At 39.4% G+C, this 21,492-nt stretch overlaps 1 protein-coding gene across 1 annotated transcript in view; it reads right to left on the bottom strand.

Moving 5' to 3' along the window:
- The window catches only part of LOC139648035 (1,4-alpha-glucan-branching enzyme-like), a gene marked incomplete at its 5' end in the record, with an annotated part of 60,721 nt that overhangs the window by 10,883 nt on the left and 28,346 nt on the right, over positions 1-21,492 (bottom strand). The window contains 4 exons of the mRNA XM_071524080.1: positions 9,442-9,572; positions 12,888-13,072; positions 17,780-17,951; positions 18,650-18,760. Coding sequence (XP_071380181.1) covers positions 9,442-9,572; positions 12,888-13,072; positions 17,780-17,951; positions 18,650-18,760 — 599 coding nt within the window. The remainder of the gene's footprint in view (positions 1-9,441; positions 9,573-12,887; positions 13,073-17,779; positions 17,952-18,649; positions 18,761-21,492) is intronic.

Below are 21,492 nucleotides of genomic sequence, written 5' to 3'. Positions count from 1 at the left end.
CAAAGCAGATCTTACAGCAATGAATTAGAACACACTGATCTATTACGGCTTAAAAAGACATACTTAAACTAACGTGGACCAATAGCTGAGATGTTGAGGATGAACTTAGAGCCCCAAACTAGAATTTAGTTGGGCATACACGTACATTTTAGGTACATTCATGTAGATTCTTAAAAAGCTTTTTAACAGAAAATGATCTTTCACATGGTCACTCAAGCCAAAAGACAATTTGACAAAGTACACACTCTGTTTACAGCTTACAAAAACATGTAGAACTCATGTTTAGATGTTGGACACCTTCAGTCCTTCTATCAAAAGTTCAGTCAATCAGTCCGAGGGTGACAAAATGTCTTCGATCCAGTGAATCAAAACGTAAACAAAACCAGTAGCGCGGCTACAGTCTTTCAGCAGGGGATGGTACTTCAGTTGCGGAGTGGGGCTTTGGTTTCACAGGAGTAACTGCATACCCTGTAATGTGCAGTTTTTCCAGCAGCCAATCTACTGAGCATCACTGACACCTTGACCCTTCTTTTATTAAGAGTCTGAGCAGCGTAAGAGGGGACAGTGTTTCTTTGAGCTGGCAGGCCCAGTCAATAGAGTCAAGGTAATAAAAAAAGAGTTTGAGAGAAAGAGTGAAGACAAGGAGAGAGTTGGATTGAGTTGAGTTGCGCAGCAGCGGGTGGACGGGCCAAGAAGTGAAAAGGCTTTCTATCTGACAGGTTATTGATCGCCTCACACTTCCCAAAAGGATCCTGGAACACTCTTTAAGGGAGGAACGGATGCAACTCCCTCATGCAGCCCCTCCTCCCCAATCCAGTCTTCTCTCTCACTCTTTTTCTCAAACTCTTGACGTGGTTTGAAACTTTGATGCCATTTAAGATAGTAATAAAAGCTCAGATCAATGAAATGAGCAAGGATCCCCCGTTAAAAAGACACAGTGAGAATACACAATTCGTCCACTGTCACATACTTTACAGTATTCGCTATCTCAAAAGGTTGTGTAGCAGCTGACACTCCAAGTGAGCTGAGTGGAATATGAGATCAATATTGCGCTAAATAACAAAATTTAACTAAGTAAAGTAAATTAAAATAGTGAATGTATTTATATTCAAAATATCACTCTGTATACACATACAGTATGAGAAATGCCATTTTCATTGCATTTCATTTCACTGGATCAACCATTGATCTGCAGTAAATTATAGATTGTGATTTTTAAAACTTTGTACTTGCATGGTTAATAAAAAAAGAAGACGGGCGTAGCCATCTAAAGCCCTATTCGCACGGAACTAGTATTACCTGGGGACCTCTAGTAATTTGTAATAATTGCGGAGGTCGTCTTAGGCAAATTAGGCTACCTACCATATTTCGCCAAACACAGAGGTCCTGTGATAATATTAGTCCCGTGGGAATGGGCATCTTGATGATTTGGGGTCGTATTTTTTTTTTTTTTTTTCAAGGCTTTTTGTTTTCTCCGCGCCTTTTTTCTGCCTCTTTTCCGGTCGAAAATTACAGAGGCTGCATTGGCAATTATAAATGAAAATTTTGACAGCATTTTGGGTGCAAATTCAAGAGGCTCATCTCGCTACACAGCATGGAGACCCATTCTCCAGCACATCGGAATTAATTGTAAATAAATGGCAATATTATTGGCCAAATGGAAATCTGCCTCTGTCCTCCATCAGCCATCCGAAAATAATAATTATAATGAAATGAATCTACTCTGAGGCAAATTTATCTTTCTTTATCTGTCCATTGTTCACACTAAATCTTCCATCGTTTCTCAAACAAACAGAAGCACATGGCTAATTATTATGCAGAATGACGTTATCGGACCTTCCCGGGTGCAAGGAGGAAGCTGGCTGTCGGACCTCTCGGTCGGATATTTACTCTAACAATCCCTCTTCCCTGGTTGGAATTATGCAGGGTTCCATGCAGCAGTGATATCACGATGGTAGATAGACTGGTAGATAGATTGTCGTTCAGGACCGTGATATACGAGCTTTATTTCAAAGAGAAATAGTCTCTGTTCCAAATGTAGTCTCTTACTGGAATAATTTTACTTCAGACCTGAACTGGAAGAAAATCTGGTGCTTACCTTCTAAATATCTGATTATAAATACGGTTAAGGAAGTGTCTTTTAAAATGATTCATCGTTTTTATCCCTCCAAGGTATTTCTACAAAGATATAAAAAGGAGATTGATGTGGACTGCTCATTTTGTCAACTGGTACCAGAAGATTTATGTCATTTATTTTGGTCTTGTCCCCACTCTTGCATTTTTTGGCAAGATGTCTGAACATTCATTTCCCAATATATTGATTCTGAATTTTCCCTTTCCTATGAAAATGTATTGTTTGGCTTTTTTACTTACACTTCTACCAAAGCAAATCAATACTATATCATCAATTTGATTCTATTACTTGCAAAATCACATATTCATAAATCTAAGTTTTCCAGTCATAAACCATCTTTTTTAATTTTTGAAAATGAAATCAAACAATACATTACAACAATCCTATATTCTAAAAATAGGAAAGCTATTAAAACCATAAATTTATGTACCCTGTATAACATTTTTGTGAACTGATTTATGATTTCTGTCAGTGTTCTGATCTCCTGGCTTTATCTGTTTATGTTTTTTCTATTTGTTTACCATGCTGTTAGTTAATAAATGAATAAAAAGTAAAATAAAAATAAATAACTGAATAAAAAAGATTGTCGTTCAGGATACGCAGAGCCTTGACATCATATCCGGGGGATAATGTCAGTAAATTCGAGTAAAATACAGACTTCACTTATCCCGTGTGAATGCGCCGCACAAAACACAGATGTGGGGGGGGGGGGATTTCTAAATCACATGAGGTCCCCAGGTAATACTAGTCCCGTGCGAATAGGGCTTTAAGGGTTCAAACAAGCCAAGTTACTGCATTGTAGTTTTCGATTTTTATGCCCAAATGCTTTGTTTTTTCTTTCTATTTTCAAATTATGAGCTTTTTTTTTGTAATTTCTGCATATAGTGAGATCTATGCTCAGTCTGAGCAGCAAAACTAGGGCATGGTTGGGTCGGAGAGGCTCATGCGGTTTCTAAGATGTGTCATGATGTGAAAGGTCTTGGGGAGGCTGCTGCATGCCGTGTGGCCTCTGACATGATTGATGAGAATGACCTTTGCTGACCTTTAGGATTTTGACAGGATCATGAAACTTTATTCCCCAGAAAAAATACAGAGACCATTCTAAACTCTGACAAGCCATGACTCGTCTTGGTAGGGACAACCTCATGGGGTCATTTGAAGCCATTTGTAGGAAGAAAAAGCCAAATGATAAACTGCAATACTGCATGATTGGGCCATATATTGTAGCATACAGTATATTCTACAGTTATAAAAGCTCAAACACAATATTGTAACGCCTACGAAACATCTGGGTCCTGTTTTTCTTAGTGTATAACACTTGCATCTGTTACCTATGGCTGAAATTATTATTCTTCTCAAAATCAACAACTCTCCTGACTGCCCACAGCACCACAACCCTCCACACTGGGCTGGGGGGTGAATAAGCTTAATGTTATACAATAGATATACCACCCAATAGGTGATATATATAATGCATTCTTTATAAAATGCATGCACACACACATACTTTCATAAGTAGTGGGAGAACTGAGTCCATTAAAATTCTATTACTCCCACTCCCACTGTCTCCACTCAGTTTTGACGAATCCATTTTCCACATGACAAAGGAATGCATCTCTATCTTTCAATTAATCTGCCTCCAGTATGATTGTGCGTGTATGTATGTGTGTGTGTGTGTGTGTGTGTATGTGTGTGCACGTGCATGGAAATGTGTGTTTGTGGGTGTTTTGAAATCGAACGCGGTAAGAAGCGATGATGTCCTTTTCAATTTAAAGTCTTTGAAAGATGAATGAGTAAATGTGGATGTTTTGTGTGTGCTGTGCCGCTGTAAGCAGCCTATATATCTGTGTGTTTCAGAAGATGCTTGTTAATGAAATTTTGCCCCCCTGAAGGCCGTGTCTTGCGTCTACCACTCCAATCTCAATTAAATATCTTTCTTCTCCATCTTTTGGAGTAAAACGTACATTAGCCTTGAAGGCTTGGATGTATGGAATGCCATTTTAGTCAATATTAAATAAATAAATAAATAAATAAATATGCCTATGAAATAAATAAATATGACTATGAAATAGAATATGGCTATGAAATAAATCCTGAAATAAATAAATGAGGCAATAAATATATAAATGTATAAATAAATGTAAATATAAATATATAAATATAGTCAATATAGTTCAATAAATAAATAAATAGGTTTTTGTTTCAAAATGACGTTTTTCAAAGGACTACTTTTATTTATTTCAGGGGACTTTTATTTCATAATTCCACATTTATTTATTTCAAGGGACTTTTATTTCATAATGCCACATTTATTTCCCAGCTCTTTTTATTTCCATCTGTTATATTCAAATGAATGGGGCGTGGTTATCTCACAGACTCAGACCAAAGCAACAGCAGCAGAACAGCACTATGCAAGCTGTTGGGTGCAGACACGGAAAAACTCCAAAACCAATATGGCAGCTCCTTGTAGAAGAAAACTCCGTGACACAACATGTAAAACCATACATGTTTGAGAAGGAATCTGTCAACCGAACAAGAGGAGGCAGCTGCCAAAGTTTTACAGACACGGTTACAGCAGGATGTCTCTGACTGGTAGGTTGAAATTTCACTGTTGTCGTACTTTCTCACCGTGTGTGTGTATGTGGTTGTGTCGGTTATGTTTCTGGATAGCCATAGCGGACAAATTTATATCCCATAAAAACAAACGATATCTAACTTTACCTGCCGGAGTGTCTCCCACGGTAACTATACTGTATGGTTTGTTTGATTCGTTTTCAGCCTGACGTTCACCGGTGCCGGTGGTTTGAGGCTGTCTAGTAAGCTCGTCAACACAGTAGGTGTAGGTAGCTTTTAGCTGGCTACTTGGATAGCTGCTGTAATGTTGTTCCATGAAGTGTCTTACAATTGCCGAACTGGCTAGCGATAGGAAACAAATCCACACCAGACATTATGTAGTGATTATGTTCGAATACATCAAATTGATGTGAAGACGCAAAATAACTCATCTTCAGGGGATACAAATATTGTCACACCGGCAAACATATGGTTATGTCAGTGTTATTCAGCTATTACGCTAGCTCAACAGTTTTAGAACTGTAGCTGAAATATTCAAAAACTGCATCTCATGGAGGCCTGCTGGTCATTCCCCCTGTACATAACATCTTACCTCTTGTAGAGTTGACACCTTTATTGTTTATGTCGTATGTTACATTAGTTTGTACAGTACTCACATCTACTCAAAATTTTCTGTGCTAAATGATAAACATATAATATAAACGTAATTGTCAGTGTAATGTTCGTATAAAGCTTGCAAAATTCAATAACAGTTACCCTTTCTCATTCCCTAGGTTACCAGAAGAAAGAATCAGCTTCATCCTGGTCTGGAGCCTGTATGTTTGAATGTATTCTCACTACAGAATGTAATGAACATTTATAAAGCAGAGTATGGGCCCTTACAGCTTAGAGGTATAGAGCAGTAAGTTTACTTTATGCATTCTGTGCATGAATTGATTTGCCAAATAATATGGCCAACATGTGACTTTGTATAATACTGTACATGACAATACATTTGTGTAAAATAACTGTGTGTTATACTTTATTACACTTCCATGTAGAGAAACAACTTTAGCACACCTAAAAGTCTTTTAGTGACAGGGGCATCGGACAAAAGTTACTGAAAAAGTAATATAATCCCACACACACCGTCTGGTATGGTGCTTTATTACATTTCAATGACTGAAATGTAATAAAGCACCATGCAAGTGTAGATAGTGTGTGTGGGATTATATATTTTTTTCCTTTTACACACCCATGTAAGTTAAACGTGAAACCAAAAAGTAACCTCAACACTGACTGTTACTACAGAATAAAAATATTTTATTATAGAAAAGGCATTAAAAAGGCACATGTAGAAACATAATACTGCTTGTGCAGGACCATAATGGGCTGCTGTTATGTTACAAAATTTACATCTGTGAGTGTGTAGTAAAGTAGTGCAGTATCAATCACAAAAATGATTTATAATTTGATGTTTTCAGTTATCTGTTATGTATTTGTGGAAAACACCCAACTACAACCTGACCTCATGCCAGATAACCAAAACAACAAAATCTAGCTAATCTAGCGTTGCTAACGCTAGATTAGCTTGCTGCAAGTGGCACGTGGCACGAGCCCCTAACCTTGTTTATAGTATGTGTGTCCTAACGGCACCGGGTTAACGAGACAAGGTGCTTGTTTTGGCTGGCTGAGGTAGCCTACAGCGACTCTGGCTGCACATGTTTTTGCCCCTATTGCTAACTGTTGTCGTTGTGGCCAACAGGCTTCCTCGTATTCACAGGCCCGCATCAAACTCTGTCTCATCAGGAGTGGAGCTAAATCGCTACCCAATGCTAATCGGACTGAAATACCATAAACTACCGTATCCATTTCTCATTCTCAAGTTACGTTAGCGGACACATCTCTCCACATAAGGCAACTGATTTAGCAGCAAAGTATCATAGAGTGTAAAATAAACAAGAGCACAATGTCGCAAACAAGCAAATGGAACCTAGCTTTACACACGTTAGCAAACCTCGACATGTTCTCAAGCCCAGCTGACTGTACTTGGAATAAACTGTAAATATAATCACAAAGTGGCGACACTTACCGATTGATCACGTCCAGTTAGGATAGATCCATCTTTCAGGTGCAGTTGATTGTTTTCTGGACATTTTTCCATGCTACGTTACGCTACAGACAACAGGGTTTGGTGTAACAAACGGATATTCAGTGATTCAGTGCTGTTCTGGTGCTGTTGCTTTGGTCTGAGTCTGTGAGATAACCACGCCCCATTCATTTGAATATAACAGATGGAAATAAAAAGAGCTGGGAAATAAATGTGGCATTATGAAATAAAAGTCCCTTGAAATAAATAAATGTGGAATTATGAAATAAAAGTCCCCTGAAATAAATAAAAGTAGTCCTTTGAAAAACGTCATTTTGAAACAAAAACCTATTTATTTATTTATTGAACTATATTGACTATATTTATATATTTATATTTACATTTATTTATATATTTATTGCCTCATTTATTTATTTCAGGATTTATTTCATAGCCATATTTATTTATTTCATAGTCATATTTATTTATTTATGTATTTATTTATTTATTTAATATTGACTAAAATGGCATTCCATATGGATGTGGTTGCATTACTTCAGGGTTCAACAAGAAGATTTTGTTTCCCTTTCTACCTGCCCCTAGAATATTTTCCTGGCCCAGCAGGTAAAATGAAACTAATGACTTTCATGAATTCATTATTATATAATGTATGATATTGACAGCTAATAATATACAGGAGCAAAACTCTGTAAATGATTGATTGTGAATAAATGTGAAATGCATGATTTTTAACAACTCAGTAAAATTTAAAAGTATAAATCGGCCCTTGTACATATTGTATTCAGTGATTCTTATAAAAATGAGCCAGCTTCATCTGCCTTACTTGAAATCACTGAGAAACGGTAAAAACATTGCAGGAATGATTCAGCATTTTTAGCGCAAGGACACAGTTGCTTCCCTGACAAACAAAACCGCCTTTTCTCCTTTTGTTTCATGGTTTGAAGTACCAACTGCCATGTACACTCCACAGAACTCTCTGAGTTGCCAGATCCCTGACAAACTCTGAGGTGGCGTCCAATGGGATTGGTCAGAAAAAAGCACAACAGAAGAGAGAGAAGGCCCGGGGCAGAGCAGAGAGTAAAATATAATAGGCTTATCACCAGGTGAGAAATACGAAGACCAGAAGCTTCTTTTCGAGACTGAGCGGTCAGTTGGCCCAAGTCAGTGTCTCACTGGCCCCAGGCCATTGAGCAATCCTTATTGTTGAACCCTGTATTGTACACCGCCACACACCAGTCTCAGCTCTTGTTTATTATTGTGCTACATATGTAAGCTTATCGTCTGCAGATACAATTCGAGTTCTGACCTGCTGAGTGAGCCGTTTCAAGTCAGAAAGGTCAGCTATCCCTTTAGCCTATGATTGATGGTACAATCTGGTTTCTGAACTGCTGCTTTCATCCTTATCCTACTGAGACCAATTTTTATTTATTTTATTTAACCTTTACTTGACCAGGAAGTCCCATTGAGATTAAAAACCTGGTTTCAGACAGACTACAATAAAAGCATAGGGTGCAAAATACACCATGAACTAACAAAACATTTAAGAAGAATAGTCCTTAAATGTTTTGTTAGTTTATGCCGTATTTTGCATCCAATGGCGTGGTTCGGAAGTATTGGGCAGAATGTTGTGACCTGTATAAGCCCTTAGAGTAGATAACTGGTAGTGTAGGTGGGTATAGTTTTGATCAAAGTTGAGAGTGGGTGTGTAGCAGGGGGGGGGGGGGGGGATTCTGGGAAATGAGAGCGTACTGTTAAAGCCTCCTGGTGATGTCAAAATCAATGAAACATTTGTGAGGTGGCCGCTCGGTAACCCCCAGTTCTCTCCCACCCACTTTTTCCTCTAATATCTAAGCTACGTTTTTACATTGGCGCTCACCCAAACAGCACAATGTACTGGTAAATGAAACACTTGCAGTCCTGCATGTGGTTGTATTAGCATATTTTATGAGTATCTCCTTTGATCGCATCATCTGTCTCTTCTGATTGGAGCTCGGTGCGGCAGAAGCACATGCATACACGGACGCACACACACAACCCACACACACACACACAAACAATTCCTTCCACTTCCCCAATAACATGTCCTAGCTCAACTCATCGCACAACTCATCCATAATCAAAACTGACAATACTTGCCTCTCCCCCCCCCACCCCTCCTTCCCACCTACCCTCCTTCTGCTCTCACATCCCAAAATACCAGGCTGCCGAACACCGAACTCTCCCTGTAAGCCCCAGGCCAATTAGTGTGGTGTTGCAGCATTGTTATCTGCCTGTCATGGTGGGTTTCTCCTGCCTGCTCTCTGTTTGTGGCAACACAAACTGCTGCTGCTGCTGTTGCTGCTGCTGGGCCACAGGCAGCGTGAGAGCAGCAGAGGAGATGGAGGGGGAGAAGAAGCGGAGAAGAGGAGAAGAAAGGTTAGAGGAAGAGGGTAAAAAAACAAGAGTGGAGAGGAGAGAGAGTTTCTTAGTTCATGAAATTTGGATGATCCCACTTAAGGATGACTTCTGAAAGTCATTCAAGTCTCAAACTAATATTGTACACAGTGTTGTATTGCATCCCTCTCTCTTTCTCTCTCTCTGTTACGATAAACGGAAAGAGAGGGGGGGGAAAAAGAGAGTATTACAGGTTAAAGACAAAGGATACCTCCCAGGTGCAGGTGTTGCCACACGGTAGTCGGTGTAGCTGTTGCTCGGGTGGAAGTTGAAAACAAACATCAAGTTGCCTCTGTCAAACGCTATCACTTTATCCCTCTCATCAGCAGTTGTCACCGCTGCCTATAAAAAGAAGAATACTGCATGATAATATCTTAGTTAAGGGCAAGATCTTAGGTGTCAATTCTTGGATTTTTCCATATTTCACAGTGTTTAGTCTTAGATCCAGGCCATTTTTCAGCAGAGTACATTGCAGGAGTAAAGGAGTAAAAGGTTTTTCAGCTGGTATTTCTCAAAGATAATGATTTTTTATTTTCAGGCTGGTTCATTATTTCTCTCTCTCTCTCTCTCTCTCTCTCTCTCTCTCTCTCTCTCTCTAGTCATCATACTGCAGGATGGATAATCATCCTGCTGTGAGATGAACAAGGAAAGAGGAGAGGAGGCGCAGGAGGAGGGGGCAGAAGGGTGTGGACTGAGTCATTTATTACTTGTAGCTTCATATACACAGTACACGCTGATGAGGAGGATCACTCACATTCAACTCCACATATTGCTTAAATAGTTTTGCATATATAGATTTAGCTCCTGCAGTTGAAAAAAGGAAGTACACTTCATTGATTTGTGAACTGACCCTGATTGGTTTCCCATTCATTTATTATGTTAATATTTAATCAAAATGTATCTATTAAAGGTCCCATATTATTCATGTTTTCATGATTTTGTTTTCAAATATACTATAGCTCAGGATAACAATAATGTCCTTCATGATATTTTGCAAATAAAAGTTAAACTGAAGCAGTTAAATTGAATGAACAGGCAGAACAGTCTCAATGCTGGACCCCGATTGGCCGACAGCGGCAGCTTCTCTGGTTCAAATGAGGTAAACCTGCTGATTGGAGGCTTTCCAGTTCACATGCTGCAAACTGGCCTGATGGGAAGGATTTCAGGGTGAGTGAGTCTGAAACTGCCTGGAAGAAAGGATGGATTTTTTTAAAATGTAGTAACTTGAAATTCAACCACTTAAATTTTAATAATGTCTTCATTAAACAGCTTTGTTCATATATGTATATAAAGAGATTACATTTTTAATTCTTATAATATGGGACCTTTAAATCTGTTAACATGATAGTTGCTATAGTCCTTTTAGGAAATGTCCAAGATTGTTAAATTGAAGATATGATGATGATATGATGATGAGAAGTGACACTGTAGCTATGTGTGTTCTTTCAAGCTGATGAACTCACAAGACAGGACAATGGATTTGTCTATATCAATATCTCAGAAACTACCAGCCTGATGTTGACGAAAAGTGAGTTAAAGGACAATTCCAGATATTTTCAATCTGGACCTTACTTCCCTAGTTTTGGCCATCACGATTCTGATCAAAATTGTGTCATCTACTTCACTGTAGACGTACGTACCTCTCGGTTTGAAGGGAGTGCTGCTCTCCAATACAATCCAATGGGACAAAGGAAAAAAACTCTAACAATCAAACCCAAAAAAACATACAACCTTTCAATACAATAACAATCACACTGCAGTAACACATCTAAAAATAGCTGATTGAACACAATTTACACACAACATTTCAGTTATAATAGTCCATTGGATACTTTTTGGCACTGCTCACACAATTCTTTCTTTACTTTGCTGTTTTCTGCTGTGTTCATGTTATATTGGAAGAAGTTGAAGAATAGGCTGCCTGTTGCATTCAGAGGGTGACATTAAAACATGTCACTATACTGTGTAAGGATGCCTATGTCGTTACTATGACAACCAATGTAGATATGGCAGTAAAGAATTGCACTGCTAGAACACACAAATTCAATCTGGTCACTTGTACATTGCATCGTGGACAGTGAGCCCCAAATATCAGATTTGAAAAACAAATCAGATTTTCTTTTTTAGACTCTCATTTTAGAGCTACATATCAGACAAAAAGTGAGATGGAATTTGTGATTTTGCAATCACAATAATCAATGGAAATTCAACCAATCCCTGAAATATTTCCAAGAGCTTGCAATTTTGCAAAATTACCACAATTTTCTCACATGAAATGGCCAAATCAACAGAGCAGTTGTAATACCGGCCAATCATTACTCTTTTCCGCATAAAATGGTCCAATCAAACAATGCGTCAACAAACTGTGCCTATATGGTCTTCCTATATTACAACCAAGGACTCAACAGTGGAGCTTTAGACAGGGAGGAGATGGAGGAGGATTCAGAGGACAGTGAGTTGTAGTTTCATGCGTGAGTTGTATTCACCACTATAGGTGTGAGAAGTTGACTGCACTTTTTTCCCCATTTAATCTGCACTATTATAGTTTCCATGGATCCTGAACGTTTGGTTTACAAACTGTTAGTCAGAAAAACCCAAAGTCTACCATAAACATACAGTATATGGACACTTTTTAGATGAGACAAAACGCATTCAAATGGACTGGTCTTATCTGGTGCTTGCTGTGCTGATGTTGAGTGTTGAAGGTATATTCATAAAGGCTGGAATCCAAGCACAGTATTTTCCTTTATTGTAACTTTGAGTCCCATGTTTTGAGATACATGCGATGGGCAAAAACAAATGTTGGTTCCTAATCCTCTCCTGAAGAGAAAAAAAGGTGCAATTTGAGAGCAACCTTTTTTCTTTGATCTTATGGTAATCTATTATTGCTTATTCACCTTATTAATTTTAAAACATTTTAATTAATACATTTAAATTAATTAAATAAAAAATGCACTAGCATCTCAATAAAGCATTATTTAGTCTCTTTTCTGCCTCAGTTAATTGAAATGTTATGCTGTTGTTTTCGAAGGTCACCTACTTATTCTAGTTTATTATTTTTTAATTTACAAAAAGTTAACCCAAAGAGAGAACAGGCTGACTCATTTCACTTTCCCCACTGCTATCTACCCACTAGAGAACAAAATCTGTAGGCTACCAAACAGGGATATTTTGATGATATTTTTCTCTAAATTGTGGTTAGTTGGGTCAGGTGGTATTAAAGTTTTAGACCCTCCAACTCTGCACATCTACACAAGGCTGTCTTCGACTTTTATACCATCCAAGTGCATCAAACAGACCAATCACAATTTTGAGAAAACATTATTTTCCAAAAGGCATTTTTGTGATTGACTGAGACAAAACAGACACAGCACAGTAAGAAGAAAACGTTTTTTTCCTTCATCTTGGAGCACCAAGACCATTTGGGTGACCTTGAGTGATCATCCTAACCCACCTGTTAGAACTGGGCCCCAAAACAAATGAAGATAATTTTGTCTCACAGTAGTTCCTAACCCTCACCCTCATGCGTCTACAGTAGTATGTCCTCCGGGCCAATCATTTAGATTTCAGTCAGATGGAAAAGAACTGTCAAATATGTGGTTGAGTGTGTGCATATGAGCACATACGCCTGTGTTTTTGAATGTGTGTTTATCTTACCCCCACTGATGAAAGCCAGCCGTACTTGTCTTCAGTGTGGTTCATGTCTCTATCGAAGTCATACAGCTGTCTGTACCTGAGGTCCTCCGAGTCCACTAAGTTGTACTGCCGTCTGGCGTAGGTGTAACTCTCGTTGTTGCCTTTGCGAGGAAAGTCCAGCCACTCAGGATGACCAAACTCGTTACCTATAGGGTGAGAAAGAGCAATAGACTGAGACCCAAAGCTTGCCAAAGCATGGAAGAAATAGGTGCTAGACAACGTGATTATACTAACAGACTGTTAAATGTGTATGGCATGCAGACGTGCACACGCATAAATAATTTTTATGGTCTCCGCAGCTTATGACACAGATTCTTGCTGAATCATTTTGGCAATGTAATGGAGAAATGTCATGTTGCTTTTATTTAATTCTGCTCAAACTCTGGTAGGGTGAACAAAAATGCTGCAGTGCAAGTGCAATGCAAGTTATTATCTTAATAATTAAAGTGGCATACCAGTTAGTCTGTGAAAACGGCATTAAGATGGGCTGTATAACTGGGGGATGTTGATTAAAAATCACACTTTTGCATTTGGGAATTAATCCTTTAATTGAGTGGTGTTCCCATTTGATCAAATGTCAAAAAAAAAAGACTAAAAAGAAAAGTTTACATATTGTACATATCATTAATCAACTTCACTCTCACCATTCCTCTGCTCTATAAGATGCATTACTCATCACTGTATATTCTATCAATCTTTTTTTGGCTGAAGATTAATGACAGAAAGAAGAGCGCAGGAGGGTGTAAGAGGCAAATAAAAGGCAAGGCTGCTCACTTCTTGATACCATTAATTTGCATTCTTCTTCTAGTCACATTTTTTTTCTCTCTTCAAATTAGTATTCTGGTATTCCCCGTGAAAAAAATCAAACTTTCTTTAAATAAAGGTTAAATCACAAGTTAAAAAAAGAAAAATAAAGCTCAACATATCTCCAGAGTTCAAGTAAAAAAAAAAGAGAACTTTTAGTCCCACAGCTCTAACTTGAACTTTGCTTTGTGGAGGGAAATTTATGCTGGTTAAATTTCACATCCAGACATTTTCGAAACATGTACAGAGGGAGGAGAGGAAGCATACAGATGACCAATCACCAATACATGAAATCTGATGTAACCATCCCTTGTGCTACTTAGGGTGAGCGCCTATGTAGGAACCTAGCTTTGATGTTAGGGGATGATAGAAGGGGGGGGGTTACTGTTTCTATTATAAAACAGTAAGCTTAACTGTATAAAACAATCATACTAGCCAGGAGCTGAGAGCATTGTATATGTCTACCTGCCTCTGTGACTATGCCACCATGTAAACTGCTATCTTAGTGATGAGATGGATTTCCATATTTTAGACTCCAGCTGGTGTCCTTTCCTTTCAGCCAGAGCTACTGGTTGCTCTTTTGTTGTCTGTTTCTGAAGCTGCCTTTCTGGCCCTGACCACAAATCTCTTTCTCTCTGAGTAAACTGGTAGAAATATGGCTACAAATCCACAGCACCCAGCGTCCACAGAGCGAAATCAGGCCTCATCTGCCGTGTCTTCCCATTGCACAGTGAGCTCCACCAAGTAAACAGACGGCTGAGTGTTGGGCCATAATGCACATTCAGATCTGCTGCTGACTATCTCTGGCAGGACTGCAAGCTGCTCGCCTATGTCTGCATGCATTTCCCAATCCCTAGCCTGCTTTAGCTGCCTCAACATACGCCTACTCATTAATAAATTCTCCCTGACTTGTCCACATTCACGTATAAAGCTAATTTGATGCATAGGATTCTCTCTCCTAACACGTAAAGAGTCCATCTTACAAAGTTCTTTCCAGCTGCAACAAACCGCTTCTTCTCTGCACTTTCACAGCTCATCCATTGCCCCTACTTAGCTTGAGAAAGTACTTACTGGCACACGTTCCTCCTGGTGATGCATTTGCTGCACTACCTCTTTTATGAGGGTGTTGTTTTGTTCCATACAGGTGTGCTTGTGCCAAACGCAGGATCACTACAGCCCTATTGCACATGCCCCATAATGGCCTTGGTTGATGAACTGTTCCTCATTTTCTGCCCAGTTGCTAGAGAAGATGCTACACTTCTTGCTTCCATATGTTCAGAGTCTATAAGCATCAATTCCAGTTTTACTTGACCAAAAACAAGTACATACAGACAAGAAAAGACAAATTATGAGATGGATTATAGACAAAATAATAAGATAATCAATTGTGCTTCACATTTTAGGTTAGCAGATGTCCACATTTAAGAGCAGTGAAATTTTAACATTAAAGACAGCAATGTGTATAGGTGCTGGGTGGGGAAACTATTTTGAATTGAGATTGTATTATCATGACACCTCATAATACTGAATAAAGTCTAGTTAGAATGCTGATATAAGAGGGATAAACTGCAGTACAATCCAGGTTGACAGGTGCTATAGGACACACTTCAGCTAAAGTTGAGCCTAAGTCAACAAAAAAACTTTCCTTCCCTGTGTGTGGGAGAAGATGGAGGGGCATTCAGTTTTTTTAAGGAGGAGGAGTAAGAGACCCATGAATAGTAGTAAGCCTCATTACTTTGGTAAATGGGTAAATGCCCCATGGCCTGTACCACCTACAGTATGCCAGCTGCAGGAGCAAATTGGTCTCCAGGGATTCATAGGCAGCTGTGTGTGTGTGTGTGTGTGTATGTGTGTGTGTGTGTGTGTGTGTGTGTGTGTGTGTGTGTGTGTGTGCATGCATGTGTGTGTGTGTGAGAGAGAGAGAGAAAGAGAGAGATAGAGAGAGAGAGAGAGAGAAAGAAAAAGAGAGAGAGAGAGAGAGAGAGAGAGAGAGAGAGAGCGAGAGACGGAACAGAGAAAGAAAGCAGAGAACCAACTACAAAAGACTAAACAAGTATAAACAGGCAAAATCATTAACCTACTAACAACTATACAAAAGAACACTGACCGCCTAATGCATGTGTTTATGTGTGCACACACACACACCAAAATGGTCTCCTTATCCACTTCAATTAAAGAAAGACGAGTTCTGTATAAAAATAGCAATCTTTTTTCTTTACCCTGAAACTTCCTTGACACCCATCGTACTTTCTGCAGCAGGGTCAGGAAAAGTTGTGAGAGGAGAAATTCAAAGCACACTGCCTTATAATTGTGCCCAACTTCCACAGCGTTGACCTGTTACTTTATAAGTTGGATTTCTCCCGAGCCTCCTGCACGTACGGCACAGCCATTAAATCTCTTTGGAGTTTGCTGGGCGACTTTGTGCTAGCATCACTCTTTCTCAATCACACATATGCAGGAGAAAAAGGAAAATGGAGAACAGAAAATCTAGAATACTCTAAGATTAATTTGCTCCTTTAGCATCATGCGATTACAGCGTTCCTCTTTTCTTTACATCTTTCAGTTGCAGAGAGAGGAGACAATATTGAAAATTACAAATGGTGGCAATATGTGTGAATTGATGAAAATTGAGAAAAATGGTGTCAACGTTCTTGGAATAACTGCTTTTTCTTACAGCATGAAGACATAATGTGAAATAGGAGAGTGATGGAAGTTCATTAGTTTTCAATGTGCTCTAGATTGATAGAGCGATTGCCCACAAACACAGCTAAAGTCTGTGTTTGTGTGTTTCCATGACTTGTACACCATGCGTGCCACTAAGATGGAATGTCGAGCAATGCACACACACACACACACACACACATACTGTACACACACACACACACACACACACACACACACACACACACACACACACACACACACCTCTGTTCTCCAGGTCAGAACCACAGGGAAGCCAAAAGGCTTCTGGGTAGTGCCGGGGTGAAGCTTTTATTCTTATCTTTTCCCATCTATGACAACATGTCACCAATCATTCTAACTTGACCCTGCTGCATCTGGGCTAAACACTAAGCAGGTGGTCACACTGCATCACTGTTTCACCAGAAACGTTTCTTTACACATTTACATGTGGGCTAGCTACTGCAATCTGAGGTGATTTCACTTGACAACATTAGCGCGTTGGCACACTGCTATTAACAACTGCTGTAGCAACACATTGGCACAGTGCCATAGATGAATAGAAAACTGCTGCTGTACTGGTTCAAGTTGGTGTCATGTTGATAATTGCTACTGTATCGCCTTCAGTGAAGCATGGTTGACAAGCATGGACTTTGCCTGTCATTCACTAGAGAGAAACAAGTGTTATCTATCACAAACAGTGAGTACTGGCATTGTTAAGTGGAGCACTAATTCTGATCACAGCAGTCTGTTTTTCCATACAAGGAAATTTCTTTCATGCCATTTTTAAATGTTGTGCTTTGTGTAATAAATGCATGTTGGATTACTACAGAGAATGTGTCAGGAGAATTTTTGAACAGTGGCATGCGTTCTCCACTTGCCCTGGTTAAGCCTGGCGTGCAGCTCAGTATTCAACTCGGGAGATTCAACTTTGTCTCTCTCTTTCTTTCTTTTTTTTTCTTTTTCTACAGCTACCTCTAATTCCCAGCCAGTGCTGGAGAGTTCACTATCAAGGTCAGGAAGTACAGTCCGACTGAACAGATATTTACAGAGACCAAGAAAACAGGATGAGAGAGAGAGAGAGAGAGAGAGAGAGAGAGAGAGAGAGAGGAGAAACAAGTAGACAGAAAGAGAGAGGTTTTTCAGGTGTTGTGTGTTTAAGGGGGACCTCAGTGGACATTCCTGAAAAAGCCTTTTCATTCCTGGGAGCCAGACAGATCAGACACAGAAACACAAAGCAGAACCACCCAAACAGGCCCGCTAAGTCTGTCCTTTGGTAAGTGATGAAAGGCGGAGGTAGTCACACAAAGAAAGGCACAAATAAATACTTACCCACCGGGCCTCAGACACACACACACACAGTGACTCACCCATGAAGTTGAGGTAGCCCTCCCCTCCTAGAGCGTGCGTGATGAGTCGGATCATCTTGTGGAGCTGAAGGCCCCGGTCAATGACAGGAGTCAGCGGGATCAGACAGCTCATGTTGGTGTACATCTCTTTATCCATCAGCCAGAAGGCCAGCGACTTGTCTCCCACCAGGGCCTGTAGATACACATGACGGGGTTCCACAGTTTCCAGCATTTAATGACGAATATTTGTCAGCTTCTATGTCTAAGTGCTTCATTTTTTTTGATAAACGACGGTTTCAAATGTTCAAATGTTCTTCACAAGCTAGATCTATCATAAAGAAAAACATTAGGGAGTGGAATTCTTTATGGATCAATTATATTAATGACATGTTATTAAATTAGTTTAATTAATTTTCTGATGTTTTTCTGATGATTTTGTAAGAAAAGTTTATCTATGCTTCTAAAGGGTTTATAATCTCCTTGTAATGCATCACAATTCATTACAACTAAACTGTTGCCGATTTATGTCATTAGGAAATTTGTTATTTGAGTTATTATTTACTTCAAAGCTAATTGCATCCACCAGCAGCCGAGCTTAGCAAATAAATAATCTGATGTTTATGGACTGAGGACTTCTAGAAGTTACTGCAATATAGGCTTCTGACAAAAATGACTACATTATTGAATATAATCCTAATCTGTCGAAACACCTTTGGCACTTTAGCTAGTTGGGTATTACCAGAACACAGTACCATGGCTGTATGCCAGCTCTGCTATTGGCAAGGATGGGCTGAGATAGGATGATACAAGCAGTGCTTTCTGAGTGAGAGTGTGTGTGTGTGTGTGTGGAAGAGGGAGAGGGAGGAATTAATGACACAGTAAAGCACCAACCTGGTCATGGCTCTCTGCATAGCAGATTACGCCCTCTCCTTGTCTCCTGTTGGTCAGGGTGTAGACAATATTACCCATGTCCCATTGCTCGTCTTTCCATTCTTTCAGAATCTAAAGAGAGGGTGGGATGGGAAATGAACAGTTGGTAGGCTAGACTTTGGGTAAACAGAGTAAAGAGAAGCGGTGCCAGGAGAAATCACTGAGGGGAAAAGAGTATCACGTAATAAAATGAGAAGACCAAAAGGGGATATTATCATGGAAATGATATTTTCAGTAGATGGAAAGTTGATGTTGGTTAATACTGAATAAGTAAATAAAGATTTCTCCGCTACACTGGATAATGCTGATACATTCTGGGATTGTATGGTGTGAATTGTAATCTGTTTCTTTGTATCAAATCATATGAAGAACTTTCTATGTCAGGGAGTGATGTCATTGATCACTGTTGATTGACTATAAATCAGAATCAGAATCAGAATCAGCTTTATTGGCCAAGTATGTACACATACAAGGAATTTGACTCCGGAAATGGACACCCGTTTCTTACTGTTCCAGATAGACCTCAGGTCGAAACGTTTTATAATAATTAAGTAAATGTGGGAGCACTAGAGGCAGTGTATGGCGTTCTACTTTTTTGATCCTAAAGGAAAAAAAAACAAATTTGTCTTGTCTAGATTTAGAAATAGATTGTACTGGCTGATAGTATGTTTACATGCACCCTGATCAATTCAACCGTATGCCAAATACGACAATACTCTGACTATTGAAACTGCCATGCAAACGCCTTTATCTGATTGTCTTAATTGGAGTATGGTCATAATTGGAGTAAGAATAACCCAGTTAGAAGTTTACATGGCAATTTCACTAGAGGAAATTTCATGCACATCTTGTCGCACAGTCAGTAAAACAGCAAGGTCCCATGCATTACAATGTGCCACTTTGTATCAGGTTATTTGTCTGTATTTGAAGAACTGTAAGCTACAGTGCAGAGGAAATTAGACGTATCTGTCTTTGGAACAAGTGGCAGCAGTGACAGGGAGAAAACAACAGGAGAGGACAAGCTGAAGAGTCAGAAGATTCGGTTGATTAGTATTGGATCAAAGAGGCCGTGTTTATTGGCTATACTCTTGTATTATTGAATCGTCCTCCCTTAAATTGTATATAAATTGACTGCTATTTTCACACTTTAAAAAAAAAAAATCTACAGGGAGGGTTGGAGGGTTAAGCTCTGACACCCACAAAATTGTTGGCTTGCAACAAGAACTGGCAGAGCTGATCCACTGACATTCTGCACGATCTGAAGGCTACAAGGCTACAGATAAGCGAGTTAAGTTTGGCTTCAACTGTGATTGTGGATTGTTTTACTCTGACCTGCGAGGGTCCGCAGTGCAGACAGGACTGAAATGGTCTCAGATAGGGTGACATGAGCAGTGTGTGAGTGTGTTTGGGTGTGTGTTTGGAGGTTGATGGTGTCAGGTCTGAGGTGTGACTTGACTGAGGAGTGAGGTGTGATTGTGACAGTCAGGTGACAGTAAGATAAAGACCTTTCATTTCCTTCCACCACTTTCTGAAGCTGCTCCTATCAGTCTGTCCTCGTCTGCTGCGGTTAGACAGCAGGAAGCATTTTTGTAAAGGTAATAATTAACAAGTAAGATGTCCCCATGTGAGGTAGCAACATATAAATTAAAATAAACATACATTTACCAGACATGCAATGCAGTAAAAAAGGATTTACCCCCATGTGGTTTTCTGCATTTCTGCACATTTTTCATGTTGCATGTGGTCACATCTTTTTGTGGATGGTAGTTTCAGGGATGGGCATGTGTCATGATGGGCCGAAAGTATGCAGGTTTTCATTCCCACCCAACAGTATGCCCACTGATTCCACTGATTAGTTCCCCCCCTCTCTTGTTGAAGGTGCTAATCAGTGAAAACCTGGATATTTTTGTCCCTCCATGGTACATGGTTGCCGGTCCCTGTAGTAGATTATAGAGGCAGTCGCAGAGAAAAAAATATCACCAAAGTTTGGTTGGTGCTTTTCTCATTTGTTTGGTGTGCAAGGTAATCAAACATGTAATCAGGTGTGTAAAACTCATTCCCCCACAGTTAACTCAACCCAATTAAAAAGTCAATTGGGGCCAGCTGTTACTTTGGGTAATACTTTGGCCTCAGGCCTGATCTGGGCCGGCCCTGCTGCACAATAGAAATCTGAAATCTTTGTCCCATATGCTATGCTCACATCATATAGGAATAAGCAGAAGAATGGGGTGACGCTTCGTTGCTACAACTTGGAAGCATTTAACTGTTGATTGTATTAGTGTGAATATAACTGATAATTTTGATTTTTATTACCTTGGATTGCTGACATGGATTTGTTGCCATGTTTGCCACCTGTGTTGACAAGCTTCCGCAGTTTGTGATGCCAAGTGGGAGATATCGGAGCCTACAGAAATTCCCACATGTCCTACCTGTAATTACCACTAGGAGGCTGACATGAACAGTTTTTCCCAGTCGGCAGCTCGTATTTATGGTAAATCCGATATGATGTGAACGCGGCATTGCTATCAGAGTGAAGCTATCAGCAGACAGGTCCCTTCAATTCAATTCAATTTTTAATGGGATTTTAGGGTGTAGACAGGGTGTACTCTGCTCCAGAATACCTCTGTCAATTATGGATGGCATTATGGATTCTAGCTTGATTCTCCTGGGGTTTTAAAAGAAAAATAGATCATCCTCCTTGAATCACTATTGTGTAAAAATGAAGAGGGCACACATTTTGGTTGTTTTTTTTTTTGTCCAATTTCTTCCAATCCATTCTAATTTTAGAGAAGAGAAAGTGTGCT

The sequence above is a fragment of the Centroberyx affinis genome, unplaced genomic scaffold (assembly GCF_046629955.1).
Source record: "Centroberyx affinis isolate AG114_WGS23_722 - 3 ecotype Tasmania unplaced genomic scaffold, CSIRO-AGI_Caff_v1 ptg001145l_1, whole genome shotgun sequence".
Taxonomy (NCBI): Eukaryota; Metazoa; Chordata; class Actinopteri; order Beryciformes; family Berycidae; genus Centroberyx; species Centroberyx affinis.
This window is presented reverse-complemented; position numbering and strand designations above follow the sequence as displayed.